The sequence below is a fragment of the Suillus subalutaceus genome (assembly GCF_016647625.1).
Source record: "Suillus subalutaceus strain FC151 chromosome Unknown DFJ58scaffold_26, whole genome shotgun sequence".
NCBI classification, from domain to species: Eukaryota; Fungi; Basidiomycota; class Agaricomycetes; order Boletales; family Suillaceae; genus Suillus; species Suillus subalutaceus.
This window is the reverse complement of record NW_024540275.1, coordinates 314808-336368: the sequence shown is the minus strand read 5'-3', so window position 1 is coordinate 336368 and position 21561 is coordinate 314808. Positions and strand designations below refer to the sequence as shown.

Genomic DNA, 21561 nt, shown 5'->3' with positions numbered 1-21561 from the left:
CAAGCAAGTTTAACCCCATCGATCTTTACTAGATAAGCCATTCTTTTGTAATTCTTCGTTTGCAATATTGCTGCAGTGAATTAGTAGTAGCAGATTTGTACATTATACTATACTACTTGCCACATCCTGGGCAGCAATGAACAACATCGTGAACAAATACATCGCACTCTGTACAGAAATCGTTGTGACAATCAGGGCAGCGATACCGACCCCAGGGACTAATACCCTCCGAAGCTGCCGCAATTGACGCGGAAGTCGAAAATATCCTTGCACATGCGTGGCAAGCGACCGTCGGCTCGGACTCGCCCTCCATCGACGTCCTGAGATCGACAGCGTTGATGATTAAAAAAAATCTATTAAAATGCCACGTACACAGCTTCATAGGGTTTTACCGGGAACAAATGATGATAGCTTCGTGCCAGGTGAGGTGAGCTCACGATCATGAGTCCACAGATGTCGCAGTCGGTCGGGACATCACACACTTTCGCCATACATCTCGGACACAAGAAGCCTTCGTTCTTCATGTCCGAATGACAGGCGCATAAGCTTGGTGGTGAGGAATCAGGAAGTCGAGTAGGAAATCCCATCATCATCAAGTCGGCAGCTGGGTTTGCCCCTGGCCCTCCTGCGCGAGCGACGGCTCGTTGTGCAGGAGGTGGAACGAGCTCAAACAAGATATCTTTAAAATGCCCCTCGTTCATAGCCACGCCAAATTGACCTGTCATATGGATGAATTGACATATTTCATATAAAAGATTCTACTTACCACCAGTCTTGTCACATAGATCCCTGGCGATCTTCATTTCTGCGGCAAGTGCGACGACCGATATGCGTATTTTATTCTTTACGCAGGCATCTAGGGTGTCGTGAATATTTCCAGGGTCGCATGTCGTTAGAGAGCCAAAGATGATCAGGATCTCCCGTGAAGAGTGAGTTGGCAAGTGACTGCATAGATCAAAAATAAGTTCGAAGCGTTAAGAAAATAATGCACCTCATGCTGCTCCGTGCCATCTCGATGGCATTTTGGAGGCTTGGTTCTCCCGTGGGCTCAAGTCGAGTTCTATCGCTGAGACATTTGAGGACATCTTGCGGATTGCCTGACAAAATGAATATATTACTCGATGACGTATCCTGGAGAAACTTACCAGACATCTCCCCAATTCTTTCACCAACACCGGCACGCATACCAACGACGCCAATCTGTCCCAGAGGATTCTGGTCAAACCACTCGACTACAAATTCCCTTGCGTACTGAAGCATGAGGTCGAAGCGAGTCGGGCGCATATCGCGGTCCATCATCGCTGCTGAAAGGTCGAGTAGGAGAACCAGATGTCGGATGATCGTACGGCGGATAGCAGCAGCGGGTGCAAGCAACCTGGCTCACTAGGTCAGAAAAACTACAATAGGAAACGTGGAATGGATGGACCTCCTTCGCCTCCCCCGCGCCATAAGATCCTCTACCGCACCCTGCAGACTTCCAGCTTCATCTTCCTGCACAGTGTCCCATGAACGCGTATAGGATGCCTCCCAGGTGTAAGCTTGCTGTAAAAATATGAATATAGCCCCGTGACGAAATGCTGCCTTGCTGACCTCCTTCGCTTTTGCCTTGCCTTTGTCCTTCTTGCGCTTGTCAGTGGTTTTGCCCTTTCCCTTTCCTTTCCCGCGGTGTTCAACATCACCGAGCAAGGAGATGTCGGAATCAGAATCTACATCCATGAAATTGTCATCTCGATTCCTGGGTGCCATGACTGAAGCTGGGACCTTTCGTGAGGTGGGGAAATGAAGCCTTGCAAGATCCAACGATCAAAACATGCATGAACAGATGACTAGTTCATCCAAGTCAGAGACGGCGGCTCGGAGGCAATTACATACCCTCAAAATGCTGTACAACTGTTACCCATTTATATCGTGACTACTTATTCTTATATGAAATTTCAGCGCTCGGCACTACATATATCTCCTACAAAGACAGTACAAAAGTGTGGCACAACAGTCGCTACTGCTTGTATACTAATACACGTCATGAGTCATGAATACAGAACATACCAAGCTAAACAGATACCCTGATCAAATGTTGCAGGGCCGTGATGTCCATGTCCGGATTCCGCGGAGTGATACTGCAAGGGAATGGCATAGGTCGCCTAACAGCCAAAAATCAACAAGCCATCTCTTCAGAGAAATTTTACTGAACCCCACGTACACGGTAAGCCCTCCATGCCAGTGTGGTTCGATTTCAATTTCTCTACCAGTCTCGTCTTTGGCCTTAGAAAAATTGAATACTGCAAGCATACAGGCCATGGCAGACCATATAGAAGCTTCGGCGAGGTGGCGACCAGGGCATATCCGTCGTCCGAATCCCCACACGACACTCACAGTGTCATCAGTCAAAGTGCCATCTGAGTTCAGGAAACGGTCAGGATTGAATTCGGACGCATTTGCGTATTTATCTTCGTTGTGGCACATCGCCCTGAGGAGGATTAAGTTGCAAACCACAGAACAATTGATGTTCGTACCAAACATTCGGGGTAACCGTAGCACCTGTGCTGCGAATGAACATGGACTTCAGGATGAGAAGAAGCTCGCACACCTTTGGGTATATAATGACCTTCGTAAACGTCATCTTCGACAGCAGCATGCATAATTGCTATGATAGATCAATAATCCAGTTGCGTTGTGCTGAGGTGATCGACGCACCAAGAGGGAAAACTGGGCGCCACCGCATGCACTCCCGTAAAATAGCGTCAATGTAGGGCAAGGATGGACGATCGTGGAATGTCGGCAGTCTCTCTGGGCCGACCTCACTATCAACAAGTTTGTGCGCTTTCTGCTGTACATCTGGGTGAAGAATCATCACCAGCAAGAAATTCATCAACACAGCGGCTGTCTGGTAGTTGTCAGCGTTAGACCGAATCACTGACTGCCACTTTCGGCCTACCGTCTCAGTGCCAGCTGGTTAGAGACAGTCCCATTCAGCCTGACAAATTTACACAGAAGCATTTGCTCACCCCCAAACGCGGTTGCTGCAGATTCTTTTACTGCTTTCTTCATCCAGGCAGAATCACCGTAGCTGTGATCAAGCTCCAGCAAATGATCAGCGACCATGCAAGAAGAAATGGACCCCGTAGCCTGAAGAGAATTTAAGAATAAAACATCTCACGAAATGTTGCACTTACCAGACCACTCTCCGTGTACGCAAATGGGTTTTCCAAGCTTTCTGTGGCCAATTCCTTGGCTAAAGGTGAAACTCTCTTGAGGCGCATACCAGGGAGCCAAGAGGGGAGGTGGAGAACTGCAAATTAGGCGGTAAGAAACTGCCGTATATGATGAACGACCGAGCGTACGGGAAGGGAAAGCACTAAAAATGGCAGCTACCCCCGGTTTCATCTCTTTCAGTGTGATATCCAGACCCATGGTTGCGCGCTCAATCATGTAGTCACGACGTCGTGCTGCATCATACGAGTACACGGCAGACATGATGACTGAACCTGAATAGCTGGAGGATTGTTTCAATACTAAGGTACTGGGTAGATCCGCATAGAAATCCACTCACACTTCAAAAAGTTTCGGGTAGTCCAAAGGATCTTCCAGGAGGTTCAATAAAAGGTCATGACTTTTCGTTACTTGCATGGGCCGAAAATTGGGGACTGCATCTTGTCGGAAGGACTGGTGGATAATTTTCCGCTGAAGCCGCCATCTGCTACTGTAACGCATGAAGGCGGTAGTATAGTCAATGCCAAATCTTCATAACTAATTAACAAGAATACTTGAGAATTCGAATAATTCATACAATTCATTGGTTGCGATGTCTGGTCGGTCAGAATAATTCTGTGAGCGATGTTCAAGGAGGTCTCTTGCAACTCGCTCAGAGTTGATGACGATGTTATCCTGACCAAAAAGCCGAGTGTATACGACGTCACCTAGAAAACATTAGTTACTCATGGTGACCTGCATTCTGTGGGACGACTTGCCGTATTGATCGCCCCAAGCCTTGTAGGTAAGCCAAGGGGCAGTCACATCAACTGCCAGTGCACTGCCTAGGATTGGGAGTAAAGGGGGACCCGGTGGTAATTTACCACTGTGAGGCAACTTCGGTTTGGCAAGGTAACTTCTGAGTGCCAAGCTGATGGCAAAGGCGGCAAGAACTACTTCAGGCCTACCCATGAGGAGGTCCGACATGGAAAGGGTTGATAATAGAGAGTGAGCGGCCTGTGGTGGTCCTTTATATTGACAACCACAAAACAATTTACCTTGAACGAGCCCCAATTTGAAGTGCGAATCGCCTGATCAAGTTGAAGTGATGCAATTCCCGATAATTGTCGGACGAGTAGTAACACTTGTCATCCGAGCCGCCGGAAATGCGTGCTTATATATGTTAGATATAGTCAAGTACTAAGTACTGAAGACTAATACATAACCTCCAGTGGCTATATATATCTAACATATATAAACACGCATTGCCGGCGGCTCGGATGACAAGTGTTACTCGTCCGAAAATTATCGGGAATTGCATCACTTCAAGGTACGAGCGATCAACTTGACCGCATGTACAACCATTCAATGACCCCCATCACCTCATGACAGCTGAACAACAAATCAAAAAATTTATTGACACAGGATATACTAGTAGATGGTCATTGGTCACCAGAGTTCGCATTTTTTTTTGCAACAACAATAGCTCCTGAACGTCTAGGTCAAAAAAGTACAACTATTTTACTGTTGGATAGCCTGATATCGAAAATACAATGCCTGCTAGTTTTTTTCTCGAGATGTGAAGAGATGAGTCCAGCGGAGAGTTACCATGTGGCATGCCAGAGTGGGATTGTCCCAAGAGTTTGCATTTTTGTCACACTATGTCACACCCTGCTGTCGAACCATTTCACACACTGCACAACTGCATACTATTCCCTACCAAGGGGGTAGCAGGATTAGTGATGTTCCGGCCCGGCTTCAAGCCCCGGGTCAGCCCAAGCCGGGCCCAAATAAGCCAAGCCGAGCCCAGGCCTAGGACACGGCCTGACCAGGGCTTTGGCCTAGGCTTCAATTTCGCGAAGCCTAAGCCGCCGGCCCAAGCTGCGGCTTAGCAGTGTAAGTGGTAGTATTGGTTGCGCCGGATAATGTTAATTCATGTTGCGTTCTGTCTCTTCTTAACGTTCATGTTCTGTTTTTTTATGGCTCTTTGCTCAGTACTATGGGGACCTCTACTTCATTTCACGGCGTTGTTGGACCACAAACTTTCGATGACACCATTGATGTCCTCTTCCCAGCAATTCTCGAGGATGCTGAAAGCTGTCTTGATCGTGCATTCCTTTCCCCTCTGAACGTCTATGTTGATGGATTTTCAGTGACAAAATGCTAGAGGGTCAACAGGAGATGCATGGTGACTTTGGCGTTTTCATTTTCGCGTGCTTGTGCACATCTAGTACGCTTATCTTGACGTGTCTCAGGCCGCGCTTGTCTGTATCCGGCGTCTTCAAGTTGTGCATATATGTATGTACTATGTATATATTTGTATCTGTGTGCTCACTTGTTCCGCCATCGCAGAAATTCAGTGCTTGGGCCGCGGCTTGCTTAGGCCCAAGCCCCGGCTTTCGGCCGGCTTGGGCTCACGGCTCAGGCTTGAATTCTGGCGAGCCTAAGCCCCTTCAGGCCGAGCCTAAGCCGGGGCTTTGAGCCCAAGCCGGGCCGGAACATCACTAAGCAGGATAATGAATTCGAACACCAACCTACCTAGTTGCACTTGTTTGTTTGCTTTTGGGACCTCAGATTTGACTTTTTGTCTATCTTTTTGTTCTTCATATGTTTGAACATGGTGTATTAAGAGGATATCTTTATATAGTATAAATGAGGATATTTTGATGAGCATGAGAATACTTGTTCATGAAGAAGTGGCTGCAGGAGGTGATGCAATTTTTACACCAAAAATCTAGGGGGAGAATTACTGCATTTGGTGGTCTGGCAATTTGCAAATAATGTGCATCTGTCACATCCATCAGACATGTTGTCCCAGGCCCATGTCTGACACTGCATGGCCATCCAGTCCCTCTTTTCACTACAATACATTGCACAATGAGGTATTACACAGCACCTGGCCACTGGATGGTTTCTCCAATCCCTGACTTTGAGCTTAGCTCTGATTCTGAGCCTACTCCAAGGATGTAACCACTCTTGCTTGATACAATCCAGAGCCTACACCTGCCAAAATTCTTTATGCACTGGATCATGACTCAGAGGTAGAGATGATAATAGACACAATGATGATGTAAGGATACCTGTATGTTGGCTTTTTTTCTTTGACTGTGCTCTTGCTAATGTGATAGTAAATCAAGTCTTGGCAATTGACCCATGTGGATTTTGCAGACAGTCAGGCCATGCAGTGAAACTTGTCAAGCAAAAAAGAACATTTCAGCCACAATCCTTGTATCTCCAGGCAATAGCATTCAGTCTCGGGGCAGCCACAAACAGCTCAAAGGCATCCCCATCTGCAAACTGCACCAATTTGCTGTCAACTATGCCCAGTGTCATCAGGCAATCACACTGTCTTCTGGAAATACAATGTCCACCAATACATCACCAGTTTTAAAGACACTTTGTACAACAGGAACACCTCAGGATATCACTGGATTTGACTGACGACAGTATTCAGGATGACTTGAAAGCAACTACTGCAGCTAGTTCTAGTCAAAACTTGTTAACAAAGCACAGGTGACAAACACTTCAAGGTAACACCGGTTCCAAGTGCTTGAAGACTAGTTTAAATTTCAAATTTGATTCATGCACATACAGTACATCAAAGCTACTTCTACTCTTGCCTTACTAGACCTATCATAATAGTTATATGTAACTGCACAATGCACAATTTAATATCACAAGTTGCTTTATCATCAAGCTGTGTTCTGAAGCCATTACTTACAGTGACTCAAAAAGTGTCCCAATGTTTGTGGATTGTCATGTAATTGCTTCATTGTGAGTCGAGGCGTGGGAATCTGACTAAGCTATAGGGAGGTATCAGAATGCTCTGCCTCTTGGCTTTATCTCCATCCACTGTAGCATGGGAGTCTGATATTATCATGTGAAGATATGGTCATTTTAATTTGAGCCCTCATTGTTGACCAATATAGGTCTCTATAATTCTAGTACTTAGTGTTGCCTCCTCTTGCTCTAATTACTTTCTACCACTCTTATAAACACACTATCTATCAATTCCTAGCATTACCCATTAGTGATATTCCCTCACTGTGCTGTAACTCTCTCCCATAGCTGAAATAGCCCCTATTGATGATCCTGATACACCTCCTGAGTAATTTCCAGAGTTGCTCAATAGGGTTGAGGTCTGAAGACTGTACTAGCCATAATAGAACAGTAATATCATAGTTTTTAAACCATTTGGTAGCTGACTTGAAGCATACTTGAGATCATTATCTTGTCATAAGATAGTGTCTTCTTCATCAATGTTTGATCCCTGCATGCTTTTTAAGCAGACACTCTGCCAAAATTGAGATGCACTGCTCTGCATCTATCCTCCCCTCCACCTCACAGAGAATTCCTCCCCTAGTCCACCTCATACAACCCAGGTGCTGAATAGTATGTTTATCAGTCATTGCATAATAATATCTCACACTTTTGGTGACCTCACCTGCCCTTAAAAGTCACTTTTAAGATACCTTTCAATGCACATGACCCAGCTTGTAAGCCAGTGACATTACAATGGCCTGTTATTTTTTTCCAACATGTCCCTAGCAGCATTTAGTACATGTAAGAATGGCTATATGAGTTGTATGATTAGTGTAGAGACCCCAATTGAAATTATAATGTATTTAACTCTCACCTGGGCTGCTTGATAAATATTTGTCATGAGGCATATTAGTTCAAGCAGGGGTTTCCATCTATGAAGAGGAAGTAGTTTTGATTTGTATTTTTTTTACTTTGTCACAACATCATATATCAGAATGTTGTATCTTGATTGTGTTGATAGCTGTTTGAGTCTTTCTGTGTGATTATACATCTCTGCTTGACATTATATTATCTGTGCTGTGACTCTATATACCCTATAGTTATCTTTGGCCTTGAAAAGATCTCTGATAATAAGTTATAAATTATCCATAAGTATAATTCTGATACAAACTACCATACTTGATGAACTATACAATTGGAAACAACAAGGTGTGGAAATTTCTCTTGAAGTAGACAATGGGCCTTTCTTGATTTACCAGATGTATCTGTGATGTAAGCAATAACAGTGTCCCCTCATTCTGTCTCAATTATGCTGATTACCTCCAATATCTGCTGAAAACTTCTTTGACTATCTAAGAATTCCATGATGTATTACTAGTGAATTTTAACTGTATGTAACTAGTTAATATGATTGACACTGTCAGCTCTCATAGATATATTATTCTGTGTGCTGTCATCAGAAAGCCCAGAAAATGGTGACAATTTTAACCTGTCCAGTTATCACATTGCAAAGTTGTATCGACACTTTAGCATTCCTCTTTAGCAACAGTTTTAAGTGTGTTGAGGGCATGTGATATGACACACTGTATAAGGACTTTTCCAGAAGGTATTTTTGCTCTCAGAAGACAGTGGTCATATAAAACTCTACTTATGATTCTCAACCTATCACAGTGGCAAACTAGTGCTTGCAGTGAATCTTGCAAGGCCAATCTCCTAATCAGCTTGGTCTGAAGCTATCCAAGGTTGGTTACTAAAATCATAAAAAGTTTGTTCTAGCACTATAGAGAAAAGAGCCAGAAATAAGCTGGGAAACAGAGTGGTATAGACCAGACTGATTTAGGACATTGATATTTTACTAGCCAGGATGATGATGAAACTGTAGAGGGAGCTGGCCTCACTGAAAGAGAGTCATGGGTAAGTAAACTAAAGAAGCATGAGAACAGTCTTAGAGATTAGCAGGGTAGGTAGACTTGGGCATGCAAACTTAGACTCTAGAATAGATGAAGCATTGAGAACTGGTGTAGTAAAAATGGTTGATTATATACTAGTATCAGTACTGCTATTGTAGGCCTGAGTATTCTTTCTTGATGAATATTGCTTATAGTATTCCAGTCATACTTTTAAACAAATGTTTTCTGAGTACAATTCACATTTATACAAGTGATATAATAGTGTCATTGGCTAACTGATAAACCAGATATACTAGGAATCATGCTGGTCAATAGTCCATTTTATATTTTCAAGTTAGCAGAAAACAGTGGCTACACAAGGGTTCACATATAAGTGCAGTTCATCTCTCAGTGTATCTCATTGACCTATATAAATTTGCTACTTATTGAGTGTCTGCTCATAGAGCCTTGCACATATAACTTTTGCTTTTTCACTGACCACTGAAGCACTTTCTTTTGTGGCATAACTATGAAGTGGTCCTACCACTATCTCTATTTAGTCTTTGTCAATAAGTAATTCAAGTTAGTCAAAGTATATTACAGCTGTGTGCAAATATAATGGCACTGGCGCAAAGAAAACATATAACAACAATGAGCACTGAAAAAGGACTTAGTGAGATTTAACTTAGTTGTAGGGACTTTGTCGCATTACCGCCATCACACTTTGCCCTTCTCTGGAACATGGGCTGTCAGCAACAGATGTACAAAAGCTCCAAGTTCATTGATGAATCTGATGATGATATACTTGAAATCACGTCCTCTGAAACAGACACCAGCTCCCTATCATTGAGTGGGTCATCAACAGTCTTCGCAGACCATGGAACTCTGTCTCAAGTCCCCATGCGTGACAGCATCGATTGCGAACTTGATGCAATGAGCCCTGTCCCTGAACCTACACCAGTACCTGTACGAGATCCTTCTCCACCTCCAAAGCAGGCTGCTAAGCCTAAGAAGAAAAAAAGTGGTGCATATATGCACCTGTGACTGACTTTATGATGTCACCACTGATGACCTTCTTGTTGGAGCAGTGTCATCCAAACACTCTGAAGCTCCTCCAACAGAACCTAAGCTAATCGATACTGTGGAACCTGCTCGTGAAGTGACATTCAATGTGCTCATCCTGTCATATTCTGAAATCAAGAAGGATGATGTCAAAAAAACGGAGTGGTACCAGCACCATATTGACCCTTCATCTTGACGAACCCTTCGATATATTCAAAGCCCAGATTCTCTGCAAGATAGACAAAGAAACATCTCCTTCTACTCTTTCCTTCGGTGACTACAAAGTCTTTTTTTGATTCTCCGAGTTTCACCAAAGCCAACCTCACTGTCTGATGAAGATGACTATAAGGAACTTGTCAAGCATCTGATGAAGATCAAGGAACCAATTGTAACAATATATGCTCAGGAACTCTCTGACCTCAAAAGGGTATGTGTTGGTGAGGGCGAGGAATGATAGCTGAATGCTAAGGGGGAAGAGTGGGAAGTGGGCTCTCAAGTACTCCTCTGGATACGAGTGAAAAGTCGTCCCAAGGGGATTGCTACTGAGAAAGATTCCTCTAGAAAGATGAGGGGGGTCTATAACTGGCAGTTCTGTTTAGAGACCTGAGTGGGGTGCTGATGCAAATAATGCACCCAAAGGCGCATTCTAATGTCAAAGCACGTTTCGCACAATCTCAACAGAGTGCTCGAGTTGAGGTGGCAATCAAATAGAGAACCAAGAGGAAATATAGACATGGCAATGGGCGCTTAAGGATGTCAAAGTGCCAAATGGAGGGAAAACTCATGGATTTAGATGGCCTCTAGTGCTATACACTTCGATGGTAGTGGAACGGAAGTAAGTAACAGAAAAATGAAGATGCTGATGTGTAAGTATGCTAAGCGAGTTCCCAGGCCTTGGAACTGAGTAGGGAGCACTAAGGTATATGATGAGGTAAGTCAGGGTCCATAACGAAACATAGTAATAAGTACAAGTGCCTGTGTGATGGTATATGAGTTCTAGTGAAAAGAGCACACACCAATGGACATTGGAGGACTAGGACAGGACATGCAGAGGACGGGCGACAGATCCTAGGGAAGTGCAACAAAGTGCAATGTAACACACTCAAATGCGCTGGTACGCGCCAAAGTGCATATGCGCATAACCAGGAAAGCACGAATGAGTGATAGTGAGGGTCCATCAATGCGAGGATGCAAGAAGGCAAAGTGCTATAAAGGCGACTGCATAGGATGTGACAATGCAAAAGGCGAAATGCAACAAACATGACGGAACACGACAAACACGACGAAACACGATGAAAACATGACGGAACATGACAAACACGACAAAATGTGATGAAATGTGATGAAACACGATGGAACATGACAAACATGATGAAATGTGATGGGTCAAACACGACAAACGCGAAACACGCTAAAGCGCATTATTATGGATGCGCGACTGCAGGAATGTGGATGTGTGAAATGTGAAAGCGTGTATGTCGCGTTTGGGGCGCGTTGGCAAAAATAGTGAGTGCATCGTGAAGGGAAAGTGGACTGTACCCATATGCACCTGTAGAGACTCCAGTCTCTACATCAGACTCACGACAAGTTTTTCATGATTCTGACTTTCTGGCAGCATAAAGACTGAGCATCTGACAAGGAGAACAGAAGTAGTGATGAGGATAGCAGTGACAAAGAGAAGAGAAGGAAGAGGAAAAAGAAGAAGGGTCGGAAAACAAAGCCACATTGATTGTTGTGAAAACTGCGAGAATGCTTCATCATCCACCAAATGTTTCAGGCACCGAAGGCATCTGATATTGACGACAAGATGAAACCAGTGAATCGGAATATCACAAAGTTGACTGATTGTTGGGTATGTCACAAGAAGCCAGGTTGTTCCAGCGAATATTGCTTCGTGAATCCTGGAGATGGCAGCTCCCACATCCCACTCTCATTTCCATTGCTTGATTGTTGGGCGTCGGCGATGGTAATTTTCCCATTAGAACAATTGTTGTTGCACTCAACTATTCTTAGGAAAAAGGCCCTGAGTATGCGACACTTGAAATGCCTCCAAATCATTCCCACTTCAATATGGTACCAGCCAAGTTACTTGGTCATCAATCACTATTAGCAGCCTGTCACCAACAACAACAAGCCAATGAGCAAGTAAATAAACTGGCAGAAACACCTGCCCCTGCATCCAGTGGGCCTGTCGTCAATGTCAATTTCCCTCCCAAGCTGTTCCAAGCTATTCGAGGCCTTTCCGAACCTATGGCACCTCAGTTTACAATGCCAAATCTTGCCCCTGCTGTATATTCTGCTCTGTCGTTGCTATCTCCTACACAACTTAGTTCTCCAGGACCTTGAATGGCTCTCATTGACTTCTGCTCAACATATGAGATTTCCGATACACTCCAGAAAAACTCCTTGAACACGGCTTCAATTCTTCACACTCTTTGTGCCATGTGACCATTGATGACTTGCAGAAGGCTGGCCTGCTTTGTGGGGAACTCGCAGAACTGAAAGATGCCATCTCGCAATGGTGTGGGGAGTAACTAAATACTATGCATGTCTCATTATTGTTCAAAGTCGTAATGCTGTCCCTTGTTGTGTATCAATCATGCTGTAACGCTATACTGTAAAACTTGGGCCTAAAAATAATCGGTGTAGAGACTTGTGTTTCTCCAGGCTCATATGGGCCAAATTCACGCTTTTTCACGATGCCCTCGATATCCTTGCAACGCGCCTTCTAAATCTGAAACGCGCCGCGAATGCGACAAACACGCTTTCGCGTTAGCGCGTTTCTACCCATACACACTTTCGCATATCGAGTATCCACATTCCTGCAGTCGCGCATCCATAATAACGCGCTTCTGTCGTGTTCTGTCGCGTTTCGTCTTATTGCCTTGTCGCGTTTCGCATTTCGTCGCATTTCGTCTTATCACCTTGTCGCATTTCGCATTTCGTCGCATTTTGTCTTATCGCCTTGTCGCGTTTTGTGTTTCGTTGTGTTTCGTCTTAGTCACGTTGAGGCAATCTCAACCTGGCTGGGCTGATATGAAATATCTAAAAATGCTCAACCAGTATAAGTGAGTCTTGGCTCTGCCTAGCTGCTATAACACGCAGAATGCAAGAACGTTCGACCCTAAAGGGGACTGCTACTGAACACAGAACCAGATGAAAGAAAGACCCTTGAAGTGCGATGGATGCGCGAAAGCACAAGAAGAAAAGCGAAGTGAGCGCGAAGCGCGAGAGAGCGCACTAAGGTAAGCGCGAGCGTGGGAACGTGAGCGCTAAGGCGTGCGTTGTGCGGAAAATACCGGATAAGGAAACAGATAAGGAAGCGGATGTGCAAAGCGAGTGCAAACGCAGAGCGAGTGTTATAACGAGCGCGGATAAAGGTCTAGTATAGGCGGATAACGATAACCATTGGAAACACAAAGTGCGCCCAAGTGGTGACTACTACTTTAAAGTAAAACCCAATAGCGAGGGAAGTACAGCAAAGGGGAGTAATAATGATGGTGTAGTAAGTCAGCAACTTTATACTATGGAAATCGCATCGGAAGCGGAAGGGATAGGAGCAATAAGCGCTATGAATACGTAATGACATGTATAACGCTGCAATGCTTGTTACAAACCACGAGGCAAGGCATATGACGTACCAATGAGGTGGATGGACATAGAGGGACGTTCCTGGATGATAGGCAATGCAGGGCAATGCAGGGCGCTTAAGTGCAATAAAGCGCGCAAGGTGCGCGTGTGGGAATGCTGCGCGTTGTGCGGGAAAGTACCGCGCCTATGGCGCGTTTCGCGGGAAAGCTGCGCGTTATGTGTAAAACGACTAGGGACATGATAGAAGTCGAATATAGCTGATGGTGCAAGTCGTGCATTGCAGGCCAATTGTCATGAGTTGTGAAAAGGTGCGAAATGTGCCCATATGTGCCTGCAGAAATGCGAGTCTCTACAAACGTTTCGTGTTTCGTCGTGTTCTGTCGTGTTTCGCCTTTGTCGCATTTCATCGCCTTTGTCGCATTTCATCGCCTTTGTCGCGTTTCACGCTGTCGCATTTTTCGCATTGGTACGGTCGCATTTCACCTTTCGCGTTTCACCTCCTATACTGTCGCCTTTATAGCGCCTCGCCTTCTCTCATCCTCGCATTGACGAACCCTCGCTACTGCCTGCTCGCACCTTCCTGATTACACCCATATGCGCTTTGGCGCGTACCAGCGCGTTTGAGCGCATTACATCACACTTCATTGCACTTCCCTAGGATCCGTCGCCCATCCTCCGCATGTCCTGTCCTAGTCCTCCAAGGTCCATCAGTGCGTGCTCTTTTCACTAGAACTCATATGGCGTCACACAGGCACTTGTACTTATCACTATGTTTTATTATGGACCCTGACTTACCTCATCACCTACCTTAGTGCTCCCTACTCAGTTCCGAGGCCTGGGAACTCGCTTAGCATACTTACACATCAGCATGTTCATTTTTCGGTTACTCACTTCCGCTCCACTACCATCGAAGTGTATAGTTGGGGTTTCTATCAGAATACACTGTTTTTTTCCCTCCCATTGGCGCTTTGACACCTTAAGTGTCTATTTCTACATCTATCAAAGCCCTGATTCTCCCATTTGATTGTCACCTCCACTTGAAGCACTCCGTTGTGATCGCACAAAGTGTGCTTTGACATTGAAACGCACTTTTCCGCACTTTCTGCCTTATTAGCGCCTTTAGGCGCCTTTAGCTAGCGCTCTTCGCCTTTGGGCGCATTACTTGCCTCAGCGTCCCATCCAGGCTTCAAGACCAAACCGCTGGTTATAGATCCCCCTCACCTTTCACTAGAGGAATCTTTCTCAGTAGCAATCCCCTTGGGACGACTTTCCACTCGTATCCAGAGGAGCACTTGAGAGCCCACTTCCCACTCTTCCCCCTAGCATGCAGCTATCATTCCTCGCCCTCATCGGAATGACGAATGTAGCCATGAGCATCCTCCACTGTTAAGGTAGACAACATCCAAATTCAACTACTGCTCTCACGTGATCACATGACCATTCCCATGGCCAAATCTCAAAGCTCAACAATTCAAAACCACTATTTGCTGTGAAAATCACTTTGACAACATCAAAACAAAAGATATTTTCAATCAAATCAACTTTTTTCACTCTGATAATACAATCACACTTGTAAATAACCATGCAGCAGATAGCACTTAGAGTATCAAAAGAGTATGGTTACAACTGACTACTGGCTAGTAGTGGTAACTTGAAGCCAGGTATTATGTAAGCTACCATATATGGGTATATTAAATCATGTGATGTGGCCAAATCCACAGGGCAAATATTTTATTTTCCACCTATAGCGTCAGAAATGTATTTGGGGATGAAATAAAATGAATAGAAAAAAGGCGGAAATAAGTCTCTCAAATTTTGGTTTTGAGAAAATTTGAAGACGGATAGCTGCAAGCTTGAGATTGGCAGATATTTTCCTGTTGCCCATGGATGCAAGCTCAAAGTTCGTAGCAGTGTTATGTAAATTTTCACTAAGTTCTTTTTCGGTGCTCGTTGTTGTTATATGTTTTCAATTTGCACCAGTGCCATTATATTTGCACACAGCTGTAAAAGATAAAATTGACTAGTCTTTATTATTCAGGCTACAACTTCTTGAAGTGTGCCTCTAGCTGAACTGGTGAAAACTATATATTTATGTGTTGTGAAACTGTATAAAGATACCTAATCAAAAATCATTGATAATGTGTTGACCAAATATGGTATAGTCTAACACGGTAAGACCAAAGAACTGTTCAAAATCATATTTAGGTAACAATGAACTTCAGTTTTCACATGAATTACAGTCAATAACTATGACTTTGGTTTATTGACTAATAGAACACTGCTTGGACAGCCTTTTCAGTTGGAAAGCTGGAATGTACAACTTTATTGCCCAGGTTCTGGAAGCTATATGGCAATGTGCTTAGTACACATCTTAATGCATCATATGGAAGCTTCCTCTTATCCTAACAAGAGAGCTTATCAAATATAAAAGTAACCATCGAGTCCAGTCACTAGTCTAGTATATTCTGTCCTGTCTGATAGCTGGCTAGGAGGAGTTCTGGCATTTTAAGGTTGTACACTGTTATCAGTTTTGTTTATGTATTATTAATGATAATGGCAGTCCGTCTCTTAATTTTCATCAGCATATTTTAGTTCTGCAGTGAAGCTGTAAAATTTTGAACTAATATCACAAAATGGTCACTTACCTTTATGACCTGTTTCTGAAGGTTACTCTTCTGTACCTTAATTACTGACCTTCTTTTGGAGCCCATTTATTCTATCTTTGTGATTCTTAATGTCTTATCTATCTTCTCTGTAAGCCTATCTATTTTCTTTTGATACTTTTTAAGGTCATTCTGGAATCTCTTTTACTCTGCCCCCTTCTTGCTATTGAGCTTGTACACATTAGTCAAACATATTGACATGAGGAAGTTTACAACTTCATTAATTTTCTTCTGCAGTCTCTACTTCTTTTCTGAGCTTCTCATTTTCTGATTTTTGAACAATATTATGTAAGTCTTGATCCTCATAATGCCTCTTAAGATTGGTGATGTCAAGTCACAATATATTCCAGAATTGTGTGATATTCAATAAAGAGTCCATAGTGACATCTAATGAATCCATAGTGAGGATAAATTGGACAATGTAAATAGTAAATCAGGGGATTTATTAACATTGTCTAATTTATCCTCACCATGGATGCCTCAGATGTTACCACAGACTCTTCAGCAGATTTTGCCTTTTCCTTTCCTGCAGTGTTCAACATCACTGAGCAAGGAGATGTCAGAATCAAAATCTACATCCATGAAATTATCATCTTGATTCCAGGGTACCATGGCTGAAGTTGGGACCTTTCATGAAGTGGAGAAATTAAGCCTTGCAAGACACAAGGATCAAAACATGCATGAATAGAAAGAGGTGAGTAGGTCATCCAAGTTGGAGACATCATCTTGCAGCGGCTCGGAGGCAATGGCCCTCAAAATGCTGTACAACTGCTACTTCCATTTTGTTTACATTAATATTTATGTCGTGACTAATCTTAAACAAACAAATTTCAGCGCTCAACACTCCTTATACCTCCTAAAAGACAGTACAAAAATGGGGAACAGGTTACAGGACCAAGACTCGCTACTGCTTGTATACCAATACACGTCATGATTCATCGATGGAGAACAGACGAAGCTAAACAGATACCCTAATCAAATGCTGCAAGGCCGTGACATCCATGTCCGGATTCCGCGGAGTGATACTGCAAGGGAATGGCATAGGTCGCCTAACAGCCAAAAATCAGTAAGCCATCTCTCCAGAGAAATCCTACTAAACCCCACGTACACGGTAAGCCCTCCATGCCAGTGTGGTTTGATCTCGATTTCTCTACCAGTCCTCGTCTTTGGCCTTGGAAAAAATTGAATACTGAAAGCATACCGACCATGCCAGACCATATAGAAGCTTCGGCGAGGTGGCGACCAGGGCATATCCGTCGTCCAAATCCCCACACGACACTCACAGTGTCATCAGTCAGAGTGCCGTCTGGGTTCAGGAAACGGTCAGGATTGAATTCGGACGCATTTGCGTATTTATCTTCGTTGTGGCACATCGCCCTGAGGAGGATTAAGTTGCAAACCACAGAACAATTGATGTTCGTACCAAACATTCGGGGTAACCGTAGCGCCTGTGCTGCGAATGAACATGGACTCCAGGATGAGAAGCAACTCGCACACCTTTGGGTATGTAATAACCTTCGTAAACGTCATCTTCGACAGCAGCATGCATGATCGCTGTAATGGATCAGTAATCCAGTCCCGTTGTGCTGAGGTTAGCAACGCACCAAGAGGGAAAAACCGGGCGCCACCGCATGCACTCCCGTAAAATAGCGTCAATGTAGGGCAAGGATGGACGATCGTGGAATGTCGGCAGTCTCTTTGAGCCAACCACACTATCAACAAGTGTGTGCGCTTTCTGTTGTACATCTGGGTAGAGAATCATCACCAGCAAGAAATTCATCAACACAGCGGCTGTCTAGTAGTTGTCAGCGTTGGACCGAATCACTGGCTGCTGCTTTCGGCCTACCGTCTCTGTACCAGCTGGTCAAAGACACTCCCATTCAGCCTAACAAGTCTACACTGAAATGCATTTGCTCACCCCCAAAAGCGGTTGCTGCAGAATCCTTTACCGCTTTCTTCATCCAGGCAGAATCACCGTAGCTGTGATCAAGCTCCAGCAAATGGTCAGAGACCATGCAAGAAGAAATGGACCCCGTAGCCTGAAAAGAATTTAAGAATAAAACATCTCACGAAATGTTGCACTTACCAGACCACTCTCCGTGTACGCAAATGGTTTTTTCCAAGCTTTCTGTGGCCAATTCCTTGGCTAAAGGTGAAACTCTCTTGAGGCGCATACCAGGGAGCCAAGAGGGGAGACGGAGAACTACAAATTAGATGGTAAGAAGCTGCCGTATATGATGAACGACCGAGCTTACGGGAAGGAAAAGCACTAAAAATGGCAGCTACCTCCGGTCTCATCTCTTTCAGGATGATATCCAGAGCCATGACTGCACGCTCAATCATGTGGTCATTACGCCGTGCTGCATCATACGAGTACACGGCAGACATGATGACTGAACCTGAATAACTGGAGGACTGTCTCAATACCGAAGTACTGGGAAGATGCGCATAGAAATCCACTCACACTTCAAAAAGTTTCGGGTAGTCCAAAGGATCTTCCAGGAGGTTCAATAAAAATTCATGACTTTTCGTTACTTGCATGGGCTGAAAAAAGGGAACTGCGTCTTCTCGGAAGGACTGGTGAATAATTTTCCGATGAAGCCGCCATCTGCTACCGTAACGCATAAAGGCGGTAGTATAGTCGATACCAAATCTTCATAACTAATTAACAAGAATACTTGAGAATTCGAATAATTCATACAATTCATTGGTTGCGATGTCTGGTCGGTCAGAATAATTCTGTGAGCGATGTTCAAGGAGGTCTCTTGCAACTCGCTCAGAGTTGATGACGATGTTATCCTGACCAAAAAGCCGAGTGTATACGACGTCGCCTAGGAAACATTAGTTACTCATGGTGACCTGCACTCTGTGTAACGACTTGCCGTATTGATCGCCCCAAGCCTTGTAGGTAAGCCAAGGGGCAGTCACATCAACTGCCAGTGCACTGCCTAGGATTGGGAGTAAAGGGGGACCCGGTGGTAATTTACCACTGTGAGGCAGCTTCGGTTTGGCAAGGTAACTTCTGAGTGCCAAACTGACGGCAAAGGTGGCAAGAACTACTTCAAGCCCACCCGTGAGGAGGTCTGACATAGCCAGGGTTGATAATACAGAGCGAGCGCTACTGGACGGGAGTTTAGTAACTGGGGTTTTTATATTGACAAGCGCAAAACAAATTACCTTATAAGCGAGGCTAGAGCCTTGCCAAGAGCGTGATAACTCGGATGACAACAGAGCAAATGTTACTCCGGGTTATTGAAATTACATAAATAGACAGAAGTAGTGGTTATATATGGATGAATTGATGACAAGTACGTCTTCGGTTCCCTGGCTCTTCAAGGTACGAGCAATCAATTAATCAACTGTGTGTACGGACACGTCACACCGTACCTTGGGGTGACACAACTTCTGAGAACTAGATGAGTAGTAGACGGAATACTCCTATAGATAAGTATACATCGAAAGGAATCAATTCATTTGGCCCAAGGTTCGCCTCTAAAAACCGGTCCTAGTACATACCTGGCAAGACCATGTTTCAGGAATTGATCATCAACCATGCACATGACCTGCCCCTCCATTACAGCCTAGTATCACTTCAGGTTATTAAAAGTTCAATCACCGTTCTTCACAGACATGTACGACAGACCGACCAGTTGCCAATCTTATCCTCCTGGCCGATGTGACTCCACGGCAGAATTCGGTTGTGTTCCGAACTCATCTAAAGTATATGATATATGGATTCGCACGATTCGTGAATCAATGATACTCACTAGTCGTTTTGGAGCTCCTTCCAATATCCTGATGGAGTATTCCATTGAAATTCCAGCTGCCTGACGTTCAGGGTATGCCGACACGACCGGGACTAATCCGAGGGGGACGCGAGCCGCTGGATTGGTACCGATCGAGGAAACGCAAAGGTCTGAGCTTGCTGTTCGAGTACAGGAAACTGGAGAGGTGGCACTTGTCGCTCAAGAGTCAAGACTATGACGGACACAAACGGACAAAAATATTGATTTCTTTTGTTTCCCGATATGGAATTTCGATTTCGATTTCGACTTTCGCTTTCGGCTTTCGACGCGTGGCTAGCCAACTGATAACTCGTTCACCGACCGTCACAAGTGCATCTGTACCATGCCCGAGGGCAATTCAATCAACAAATATCTATGATTATTCCATGCAACTCGGCGACAGAGTTCACGTCACCCTCAGGACACAGCTGGGTGATATACGCCGCTTGAATGCTCAGTGCCACCAAAAGGTGGTCTACCTCCAATTCCTCGAAGCTACTGAATAGGTGTAGTTAATTGTGGTACTGTTACGACACGATCTCAGGCTGATGCACGCCACACATCTAAGCATCTAAATATCATACCACCTGCGGAAAGACTTGTAATCGAAGCCAGCGTAGATCGCATGATCCAAGAGCTGGATACTGCGACTACAGTATCATCTAATCCACCGGATGCAAGCCCCATCACCCTGGGAAGTCATGTGAATGCTGGTACAGTCAGAAGACCCAGTGTCGATATCCTTCCATCCGACCCTGCTGTCTTCTCTTCGGGTAGTGTCAAGGAGGCGCATGGCCGAACTATATCATTGTCATCCTCAAACCGTTCGTCGTCTGCTACTTGAATTCAATCTGTTGCCTCCTGGACCCCCCGTCTATGTGGATGAGCAGCAGGCTGATGGTGTCTTTATCTACTGCTATGACTTCGTTTGTTGGTTGTCTTCTTATTTCTGTCGTGTTCGATCTAGCATCGCACTGTTGTCTTGTCACTGCTTCAATCGTCCACTCGCTTGGCCATGATTCGTGCTCGTGCGCTGACCTACAGCACCTCCCAGGCACGCAAGTCAAAAATAAGCCAGGAGTGTGAGCGGAGCGCGCCCAATGGTCCCTGAAAACACATATAAGCACGAGATCCCGCCGGCGATGGCGTCCACCACGTCATGCTGTGTTGTTGCCTTCTGTCTCGGCTCTTTCCGTTTGTTGTTGCGCGTTCATGCTCCGTCTCCTTTTGCAGCTCTTTGCTCAGTACTATAGCGACCTCTGCTTCATTTCACGGCGTTGTTTGTCTTCAAAACGGAAGCAAATATCAGATCGATAAAAAGAATTTCTTGTGCTATGACGGATTCATCGCCACTCCAGAAATCGGAGATATTCGTGTAAATGTATTCACATCTGGCGCTGACACTGTTTTCTGCGGAAGACGGAATCTATCTATTGGATGCGCGGACAACTATCGATCCCATTATTGAGTGCACCAGAACACATACCTGACTACCTTGCAATGTTGACCCATCCCGAAGTATCTGCTCATCGCCTGGATCTCTAACAGAACTGCATTTGCGCTATTCAATGAAACCACTCGGTGGAAAAAGGCTTGGTTAGAAACGCGCGCGTGCGAATA

General features: G+C 44.6%; 5 protein-coding genes across 5 annotated transcripts; 1 reads left to right on the top strand and 4 right to left on the bottom strand.

Moving 5' to 3' along the window:
• Positions 1–24: 24 nt before the first annotated feature.
• Positions 25–1885, bottom strand: DFJ58DRAFT_775907 (Ssl1-like-domain-containing protein). Its single transcript, XM_041389475.1, has 7 exons — positions 1591–1885; positions 1427–1542; positions 1146–1375; positions 992–1097; positions 767–945; positions 373–718; positions 25–320 (listed from the first exon to the last, which is right to left on the bottom strand). Exons 1-7 carry the CDS (start codon positions 1744–1746, stop codon positions 113–115), a joined length of 1341 nt encoding a protein of 446 aa, XP_041246486.1. The 5' UTR covers positions 1747–1885; the 3' UTR covers positions 25–112.
• DFJ58DRAFT_744036 (cytochrome P450) lies at positions 1874–4225 on the bottom strand. Its single transcript, XM_041387288.1, has 13 exons — positions 3969–4225; positions 3788–3917; positions 3551–3739; positions 3342–3493; positions 3174–3289; positions 3006–3126; positions 2936–2949; positions 2695–2884; positions 2588–2644; positions 2514–2538; positions 2201–2467; positions 1930–2141; positions 1874–1903 (listed from the first exon to the last, which is right to left on the bottom strand). The coding sequence occupies exons 1-12, from the start codon at positions 4174–4176 to the stop codon at positions 2051–2053; spliced, it is 1560 nt and encodes a 519-aa protein (XP_041246485.1). The 5' UTR covers positions 4177–4225; the 3' UTR covers positions 1874–1903; positions 1930–2050.
• Positions 4226–11670: 7445 nt separating this feature from the next.
• Positions 11671–12436, top strand: DFJ58DRAFT_656896 (uncharacterized protein; the record flags this gene model as incomplete). Its single annotated transcript, XM_041381946.1, has 3 exons — positions 11671–11868; positions 11916–12231; positions 12300–12436. The coding sequence occupies 3 exons, from the start codon at positions 11671–11673 to the stop codon at positions 12434–12436; spliced, it is 651 nt and encodes a 216-aa protein (XP_041246484.1).
• A 4691-nt stretch (positions 12437–17127) lies between these two features.
• Positions 17128–19246, bottom strand: DFJ58DRAFT_725421 (cytochrome P450; the record flags this gene model as incomplete). The annotated part of the gene is made up of 12 exons (XM_041385235.1): positions 17128–17205; positions 17362–17533; positions 17580–17604; positions 17654–17710; positions 17761–17902; positions 17982–18016; positions 18075–18195; positions 18262–18359; positions 18412–18563; positions 18621–18809; positions 18858–18955; positions 19016–19246. 12 exons carry the CDS (start codon positions 19244–19246, stop codon positions 17128–17130), a joined length of 1398 nt encoding a protein of 465 aa, XP_041246483.1.
• A 168-nt stretch (positions 19247–19414) lies between these two features.
• On the bottom strand, positions 19415–20734 carry DFJ58DRAFT_839436 (uncharacterized protein; the record flags this gene model as incomplete). Its single annotated transcript, XM_041392521.1, has 8 exons — positions 19415–19486; positions 19544–19568; positions 19673–19737; positions 19800–19871; positions 19924–20099; positions 20152–20277; positions 20357–20436; positions 20613–20734. The coding sequence occupies 8 exons, from the start codon at positions 20732–20734 to the stop codon at positions 19415–19417; spliced, it is 738 nt and encodes a 245-aa protein (XP_041246482.1).
• Positions 20735–21561: the final 827 nt, after the last annotated feature.

Coding starts and splice junctions, on each gene's coding strand:
- DFJ58DRAFT_775907 (XM_041389475.1), bottom strand. CDS start 1,746: ATGGCACCCAGGAATCGAGATGACAATTTCATGGATGTAGATTCTGAT. Junction 1,098..1,145: donor AAGAATTGGGGAGATGTCTG/GTAAGTTTCTCC, acceptor TCATTTTGTCAG/GCAATCCGCAAGATGTCCTC. Junction 321..372: donor GTAAAACCCTATGAAGCTGT/GTACGTGGCATT, acceptor TGTCGATCTCAG/GACGTCGATGGAGGGCGAGT.
- DFJ58DRAFT_744036 (XM_041387288.1), bottom strand. CDS start 4,176: ATGTCGGACCTCCTCATGGGTAGGCCTGAAGTAGTTCTTGCCGCCTTT. Junction 3,494..3,550: donor TACCCGAAACTTTTTGAAGT/GTGAGTGGATTT, acceptor ACAATCCTCCAG/CTATTCAGGTTCAGTCATCA. Junction 3,127..3,173: donor CGTACACGGAGAGTGGTCTG/GTAAGTGCAACA, acceptor AATTCTCTTCAG/GCTACGGGGTCCATTTCTTC.